Source organism: Silene latifolia, chromosome 9 (assembly GCF_048544455.1).
Source record: "Silene latifolia isolate original U9 population chromosome 9, ASM4854445v1, whole genome shotgun sequence".
In the NCBI taxonomy this organism is placed as follows: Eukaryota; Viridiplantae; Streptophyta; class Magnoliopsida; order Caryophyllales; family Caryophyllaceae; genus Silene; species Silene latifolia.
This window is the reverse complement of record NC_133534.1, coordinates 34,549,868-34,559,111: the sequence shown is the minus strand read 5'-3', so window position 1 is coordinate 34,559,111 and position 9,244 is coordinate 34,549,868. Positions and strand designations below refer to the sequence as shown.

Here is a 9,244-nt window from a genome sequence, read left to right as displayed (position 1 = left end):
CACTGAAAGTTTCATTGTTGACAATCTGGAACTTGTATATGCCCCGTCATTTACGCAAATTCTTCTTTCAGACGGGCTATTTTCTATCTGAAATAAGACCGAACAAATGTAGTCATTTTACGATTAAATGTTATTATTTTCTGATAAAATGTTACCATTATTTTCAGGGTAAAAAGTAACAACTTAAGTTATATTCCGTAACATTTTGTCATTAATTGGTTATATTCTATTAAAAAAAATGGTGACATTTGATCCATCTTGTTCAAAACCGTCTGAAACAAGACTTATTGCGTCATTTATCATATGAAGTATGAATAGACAATAAATAATAACTATGAATTTATCATATCATATATAAATAAATAATAACTATGTATACAAATCCCTCGATTTATGAGTAATATACTCCTTAACTACATATACAAATAGCTCTTTAGTATAATCGCTCCTGGACGGTCTCAAATTACTGTACATACCCGACTTCAGGTGATGCCCGACCCAAACCGCCAAAAATGGTTCCTCTGGTCGATAATAGAACATCCGAAGAGAAAAGGCCTAAAGGACTGCATTAACAGAGCTGAAACTGCATTCCTCTTTTTAAGTTATAGGCTTCTAGTTGTGGCAGAATACGCTCACTACCAAAACAGCTGGGGTACCATCATAAGATCTTCAATCTTCCCCATTTCTCTGACATGCACGTCAAAAGATCCATCGTTCACACCACCATATGCTTCCTCGCTGCACCTGCACAAATCATACTTATTGTTAAACTACAAATAACCAGTATTCTAATGATTCGATAATATGTTAAACTAACGGGGCTTAGCACAGGTCCACTATGTGGCGTTATTACAAAATCACCATATCACCACTCTTACGGGAAGGAACTCGACTTACCAAAAATAGTGAGGATGTCATCTCCAAATGCAATCAATCATCATTGATGAATGAAACAGCTTATAATCCAGTGGATCTGTCCAACATCAAAAGTATAGACATTCAGACTTTTTACGACAACATTACCCCGTTCGTTGGCTTAAAGGCTGCTACTCCGTCAAATAAGAACTAGACAGTTTAGCGAGTCGTTTTCTTTATTTACTCCAAAGCCAAAGTATTGGGAACGGAAAATAAACGGACAACTTTATTACAAATTACTTCTTCCCCTTTCTGCCATGTCTCGAACACGAGGTTTATCTTAGATATCTAGAAACTATAATGCTTACCACATTATTTTTGGGTGATCCTAAATAAAATCCTTGGAGTACAACGATAGCAATGTTAGAAGTTAGGAGGATAAAAATGCTCAGGGAATGAACTCCCATCCACTCCAATATTGACATCAGCCTTCTGTAACCCCACACATCCACCTGCACAGGAGCAGCAAGTATACGCGCTTGTTAACAACTTAGATTTCACTGAATTCATGAAGGAAGAATAAGTTTAAGGTAAAACTAGCTTCAATTAGACCTGTGAAAACTCCGGAGTGAACTTACCAGTAAATAGAAGGCGTTAAATGTAAATCCTGCACAAGCTGTAGTAACAAGTGTATAGCTGACTGTGTACAGCGATTTATTCAAAGGAACACCTGAAAAATCAAACATAGCGAAGAAGGTGACATGAGAGCTATGTTTTAGATCTCATTCAGTAACTCTACTGTGGGAGGTGAATAAAGAGCTGAATCCCCCTAACTTTTCCTAACCCAATGTGAACATATGCTAAGGTGGTTATATAAGCTGAAAACCAGTGTTCAATAAAATCTTATTAAGAAAAGAGAATTCACCGAGTTTAAAATAAAACAGTTGCTTGAGACTTGAGAGCAACAAGTAAATTTCGGTTAACTAAGATAGCTACTTAGCTAGCAACACACCAGGCATAGAGCAGTCGATTTCAAGCATAATTAAGAGAGAAAGAGAGTGGCATACCTATAGTAGCAAGAAGGAGTCCAAGCATAGAACAGTACACCGAAAGCACGGACCACCAGTGCAGCCTCTCCTTGTGATCCTGAAGATCTTCAGGGTAAGTATATGCAATATGCAATTCATAAGCTAATTGACACACTATATCATCAATTCACGACAAGGAAAATGTTTGGGTCGGCAAACATAAACTAAAAGATTGAACATAAAGGATTGTGAACTCCGGACTCTCCAAAAGCACAAAAGAAAACGGCTACAGGGTAAACCATGGATAAGATATGCACCAAGGTATACCACAAAATCAAACATAGCGAAGAAGGTGACTACTGCTTAGAAAAGAGTCCTGACCTGCATTTGTACAAGAATATGACCAAATTGAAGTCCAATAATGCAAGTCACAGCGGCTGTCAGAGAGCTGTAGTCAAAGATGTATCAATGTCAGAACTCAGCACATTCGCAAAAAAAATTTAACCTAAAAGCAATTGCCAGAGAGCACTCAGCAGTATTTCTACAAATTTAATTAATCGTAGCAGAGAATTTATACCATAAATACAGTATATTGAATCCAAAATATTATTCAAAAAAAAAAGGACAGTCAGATTACCCCAAAATTCCTTCCGGATCAAAGGGAGCATGACACCATGAAGGTGAACTCTCAGGGATTCCAAATCTGGTCTTGTTACACTCCTATAAGGTAGACAATTGTTAAATATATCCAACAACATCAAAGACTCGTACAAATGTTACAAAAGATACCTTCAAATTTCCATAAGAAGGCTTGGCATAGAGATGACTAGTACCAAGCACAAAGCGATCAATCATTGCTGCAGAATTGCAGGCAGGACTCAGGTCACCTCTCAGTCCACATTTAATCTACAAAAATGAACAAGACAGGCACCAAAGACATCAGGCACTATAGTATGCTAAACAACGGCATTGTCAAAGATCTTAATTCCCTTAGGCATGAGTCAAAATACAAGGTCAGTCAATGGAACCCTGAATTCCCAGAATATGTATGCTTCCTTTAATCTAGTTGTCAACAGCTACCACTTAAATTCAAGTTATTTCAACGGTAAAAAAATACAAATAATGAATTGGGAGAATGACATAATCTTAGAAGTTGGAACAGCCTGAAAGACTTGAGTTACTGATACATACGTTAAACTTACTCCTTCAATTTTACTAGCTATTAATTGTTCAACAAGAGCAAAAGATAATCTATCAACATATATAATATAGAAAAAATAAAGCGATAACACTCACCTCTGTTAAAGTGGTACTATTTGATGTGGAAAAAGGTGAATTTGATCTTGATATATGCCAATCAGGAACATATAAGCCATAAAGAAGTCCACTATATACAGCACAGAGGATTCCAACAACGCACCTACATAATAAAATTGCATCAGCATAATCCTGATAGTAAAGAGTTCACATCCAATTATATTGTCTCTTAATTAAAATCTTGTTACGTAACACAGATTAGGAACCTGTGCGAAAGACAATGAGAAGCACAGAGAAACACCCTAGTCATCTCACCGAGTTTTATCGATATGATAAGAGTTCCGAAATCATCGGGGATGATAACTTAATATATTTGCATTGCCCACTAGATAATGATGTTGAAGTAAGGCAAAAAGTAACGAAATCAAATATTACCATTGCCAAATGTAGCTTCTCACAATGCTGAATCGTTTCCACTTCCGACAAGGAAGCCAAATTTCACATAAAGCAGCAACCGCATATGCAATAGATATCCTCTGGACATATGAACGAGAGGAATTAATATTACTGTGGTATAAATCTAACATAATACAAACTCATTCCTACCTCTCCATATTTCCAATGGAGCCAAAGACTCATTGCTCTTTGGTTCTGGATTATGATGGAGTAAAGCAAAATGGCTTACTAAAGTGGTTGAGCTTCTTTCTCTTGTGAAGTAGCAGTCCTTCGATGCAGTTCTCGACGCAATTTTCATCTTGGGTCATTCGGAAACAGCCTCTTTGTGTTTCTAACACAAGGGTAAGGCTGCGTACATCCGATCCCCCCTTACCCCGCAATTTGCGGGAGCCATTGAAGCACTGGGGTAATGTTGTTGTTGTAATACAAACTCATTCCTACCCTAAGTGGGCTTGGTAAAAAGCTCAGGCTCAAGAAATATATCATAATATCAAATAAAAAAGGCGACAACTGAACAAAGATAAGTTTTATTACTTTGTAGACTCGTATTGAACTCTGCACGCCTTCATTTGAGATTTCTCGTTTTACTCACATAGAACGGTCATTTTTTTTTACCATGAAATAAATTGCCATGGACCATGGCATGTGTCACCAATTAACACATTTAACTTCAAAACACATAATGGCATAAATATGAGGCTTTGACTCATAGACTACCATACCTGCAAAATTCCCATCCAACGTATTTCTAAAATATCAACACCATAGGTCAATGACTTGGCCCCATGAAGATAACCACCTGTTGTGCATCCAAATATACATGATTTATTAGAATATATCAATAGAATACATGATAGGTCATGAACATGCACCGTGCAAGTTGCATGATAAATCCACATTCAACGGAACCAGCAAGAAAACAACTCAAATTCAGATAACAACGAAATGACTGTCAAAAATTCAAAATACAGTGAATGAGATTTGCACATTGCAAGCATACCATTTATGGCACTAACTATCTGCAATGAATACAAAATCTTCCCATATGGCCATATATAAGGTTCGGCATATATCTAACCCTTCTTACCCCGCAATTTGCACAACACTCGGTAATGTTGTTGTGTACACAAAGGGGGCCTTCAAATCACCTCTCCTTTGATTTCATTATAGTTCATGTTCGGTTCAACGTCCTAAACACGGTTTTGAGCCTTATAACCCAATTCCACAGGAAGCACTGACAAACGGGTCATTTGGGTTGGTTATGACTGTATTAAGGTCGATCCGGGTTGGATCATTTCGAATTTGGTGTGTTCTATCTTTGAGTCATTGATGGGAGCCGTCAAAACTCGGATTGAGGTCAATGAGAGTAGGTCATTCGGGCTGAGTTAATTTTCCAAGGCCTAGGACATTATGGTCAAGCAACAAGTAAAATTCAAAGGTCCTTACAAAGTCCCCAATTGACACAAAAGTACTCCGTAGTCCGTACTATTTAATCAATGACCCTTAGTCAAAAATATCAAAACATAGTACTGCCACAGCACTAATATGCTAGCTGTATACTTTCCCAAAAAAACGCTACTTGCACAGAATGGAATCATTTGTATAAGCAGATCCATCCATAGATCTTCTTATATACACCAAAAATTTACGGCCATATACTGACACAACACTTTAAATAACCAAATCATTATATTTACTACATATAACCATATGTAATCAACCAGATAAAAACTACAATCGTCTTTACGAATCGATTTATTATTGATCGTAATCCAAAATGACGTTTGGAACTCTGTCAAGCCAAATTTAAAAAGCGACCTTAATATATTAGGTAAAACTAATGAAATCTGTTACAAGTCATATTCATAAATTCATAATGTGATGTTAAATAAATTAAATTTCACGCTAAGCAATCGTCATCTACAACAGTGAAATCACAACCAAAAGAAATAGGGTTGCTGTAACCACACTCGGAAATATACGGTTCCGGTTGAGTTAGATAAACCGATTACAATTATTGAACCAAATTGAGTGTGAGAGATCAAATTATCCATCAAAGATATTACCAAAATAAAAAGGTAAACAATTGAATGATAAAATAAACGACGAGGACGAAGGGAGTAATTAATAGTCTCTTGTAATCTAACCTTGAAGGAAAACGCCAAGGAGAAATAATTTGAAAGCTCTCGAAATTGCTTTTTTCGTCGCATCTACTCTGTCGCCTACTTTCTGCAAAATTGCGATATTTATTTAACAGATATATTTCTATAAAAAAGAAGGAAACTTGAAGATTGGATTAATGGCGAGTTTAATAATAATCATCAATGGTGTAACCTTGTAAGCAATGGCAAGAGAAACACCAGCAATAAATAGAAAAAACGGCATAACAAAATCGGCTAAATGCAATCCATTCCACGGCGCGTGCGCAATCGCCGGAAAAATCGATCCTCCGTAATCGACAACCATCATCAACTACAAAAATAGAAACAAACAATATGTATTATAATCAAAGGTAAACAAACGATTGAGACGGAAGTACGGAAATCAATAATGTGGAACGTACGAAGACACAAAGACCGCGGAAAACATCGAGAGATGCGACACGGGGAGATTTAGGTTTAGCGGTGACGAGGTTCATTGGAGAAATCGACGGCGGAGGATGTGGCGGAGGGAGTGGTGGTTGTTCGATGTCGGTGTGAAGAGGAGTGTACTCTGCCGCCATTGTAGATGTGGTAGGCGGGTTAGGTTAAGGTTTGAAGGGAGGAGCGTTAATGGAGGGAAGGGAGATTTAAAGGAATGGAAATAAAGAGAGGAAGCAGATGCGTGTAACTGGTAACAGGAATATGGTATTGGTATGGTGTAGGGAAAGAGAGAGAGAGAGGAAGTAACAGGATGGTCTTTTTGTATGTATATATAGGGACTATAATAATATTATTTCACAGTATTTTTGTATTTATTTATGTTTTCCTAATTTGTGTATTTCATTACGATTAGGATTCTACTCCAAATTTGAGAAAGTCTTTTATAAAGCAGTTTTATATTATCTTTAATTCTTGAGAATAATTGGTAACCATCTTTATATGGTTAGTTAAGTAAAATAAGAACTGTTTTATAATAATATTTGTGTAAACGGTTTTAAACAAGTATTTTTGTCTAGATTTAGGGGTGACATGTCATTATTGTTGGGCAAATTTATCCCGAATAATTTTGAATTGTGATACAATCTTCTTAAAATCATATCATCATATATTAATCCTCTAAGTCACTGTTGACATGACATTATACACTTTCACCTAATACGACATGACATTTGTTATTTGGGGAATAAATACATGCAATAAAATATTTTTTATTTTTTTAAAGTAACTTTTGTTATTTGGGGAAAACCAATCGTAATTAATATTGTCAAAATATGCCTTTTATTTTATTGAAATTATGATTCACCAGACAAATTATGGGTATTATGATCACTTTAAATTATTTTATGTGCGTCAAATAAATATTTTCTTTAATCTTTTTATATAAGGTAGAGCTCACATGCCATACGGGTGTTGGTAGACCTGTCAAACTGCTCGGACGAGTGTGGTCGCAAGTCATGTCATACGAGTCGGGTCAGAATACAGGTCGGGTCATATAGGGTACGGGTTGGATTATGGTCAGAATACGAGAGAAAAAAATAGTGTCCAACGCCTTTTTTTTTACACTATTATTAAATCAAGAAAATATTTTAAAATATATTTAATATTAATATTTTAATCAAATAAAATGGTTATACGGAGTATTAATTATATTGACACAATTATAGAAATTACGTTAGTTTCATTATTATTTTATTATTCTTACGAAAATTTATAATATTGATTTTTAAATTATTTTTGTAATTAAAAGTAACAAGAAAATATTAATATTTTAATAAAGTTCTTGAATCATCGTGACCTAACAGGTCAATCCGTTCGGTTTAGATTTCGACCCTAAATTAACTAGTCATTTGCGGTTTGGGTTAAACGGGTCGCGAGTTGAGATTTTATGGGTTTTGACTCTGGAAAAAGCAGATCAGGGGGTTAGGTTTTCAGCGGGAGAGAATTTAACAGCTCTAAGTGTTGGTCCTAAATTCGCAAGTTGTTTTGTTGGAACTTAGGCCTTGTTCTTTCCGCTTTTTAGAAATGAATCAATCGAATCAATGGAGCCAATCAATCGAATCAATGGAGCCGAATCAATCAATCAATGGAGTTGAGCTGATCGAATCGAATAAGGTGAGGTGAGTCAATAAAAAGTCAATTTGAAATTAATCAATCAAATAATCATATTAATCATATTAATATTAATAATAATAATAATAATTAAAATTATTGTTATTATCAACTATAATAATACTAATATTCATAGTATAATACTATTTATACTAATACTAAATTTTTTAAGAAAAAAATTATAATATTATATATGAATAATCATATATTATAATAATGAAAAAATAGTAATTTTTTACTAATAATATTCTTTTTTTTTTTTTTTTTTGGTGAAGGGTAAGTATATTAATAAAAAATATCATCCAATAGTTACATCAATCTCGTATACTCTAGTATAGACTAATAATATTCTTAATAACAATAATAAATAATAATGTCAATATTAATAATGATATTAGTAAAAATAGTTGTTTCGAATAAAAACACTCAAGTAAGCGTTGCTCGAATCCGGGTCGGGTCAACGCGCTCCTCTCAGACGATGGCACCTCGAACCTATGCTTGCTCTCTCCGGATGGATCTTTTACGCGTAACAAATAGGGCCTCGAAGGGTTCGCAATAGGTCCTTCTCTGATGCCTTACGGTACTGGTGGATAGTTGAGACCTTGCTTGAAGCTAAGGTCTCCGTGCCCTCTCATAGTAGCTCGAGTAGTCTTATTTCTAGAGAGAGGAAGTTGTTGGTGAGAAGTATTTTACCATTGATTGGTCAATAATGAGGTATTTATAGGTTTCTATGTGTACCTCAAATGATGGCTTGGAAAGCATGGTTACCATATTCGCTATGAATACGCCTTACCAATTCGCGATTCGCTTATAGAAAATGTGTTATATGTATTTTCAGTAATCAATTTGATAGAATTCGCTTTTAACGATTCGTGATTCATAGGGTATCAAGCGAATCCGTAACCATGTTTGCAAGCATGTTGACTTGTATGACCCCGAATTGGCTAGTGGGTCAAGTCGGTTGAGCGTGCCCCATCAATAATATTAATAATAAATGTTATTAATTTTAATAATAATACCAATAATAATTATAATAACAACAATAATAACAACAACAACAACAACAATAATAATAATAATAATAATAATAATAATAATAGTATTAACATTAATAACATTATTATTCACAACAACAACAACAACATTAACATTAATAACATTATTATTCATTTTAATAATAATATTCATAATAATAATAGTAATTATAATAAATAAATTATTAATAGCATTATTATTAACAATATTATTAAATATAATAATAATAATAATAATAATAATAATAATAATAAAGAATAATAATATTAAAAAAATAGTATTATTGATAACAAAATTAATAATAACTATTAAATTGAAGATGAGTAAAGGTGAAATGAGCTAAACTTAATGGAGCTGAACTGA

At 34.3% G+C, this 9,244-nt stretch overlaps 1 protein-coding gene across 1 annotated transcript; it reads right to left on the bottom strand.

The window, feature by feature from the left end:
• Positions 1-326: 326 nt before the first annotated feature.
• LOC141599546 (uncharacterized) lies at positions 327-6,482 on the bottom strand. The gene is made up of 14 exons (XM_074419582.1): positions 6,160-6,482; positions 5,931-6,068; positions 5,744-5,825; positions 4,319-4,395; positions 3,576-3,676; positions 3,180-3,303; positions 2,673-2,789; positions 2,521-2,603; positions 2,265-2,331; positions 1,923-2,001; positions 1,494-1,585; positions 1,224-1,367; positions 898-973; positions 327-744 (listed from the first exon to the last, which is right to left on the bottom strand). Exons 1-13 carry the CDS (start codon positions 6,316-6,318, stop codon positions 938-940), a joined length of 1,299 nt encoding a protein of 432 aa, XP_074275683.1. The 5' UTR covers positions 6,319-6,482; the 3' UTR covers positions 327-744; positions 898-937.
• Positions 6,483-9,244: the final 2,762 nt, after the last annotated feature.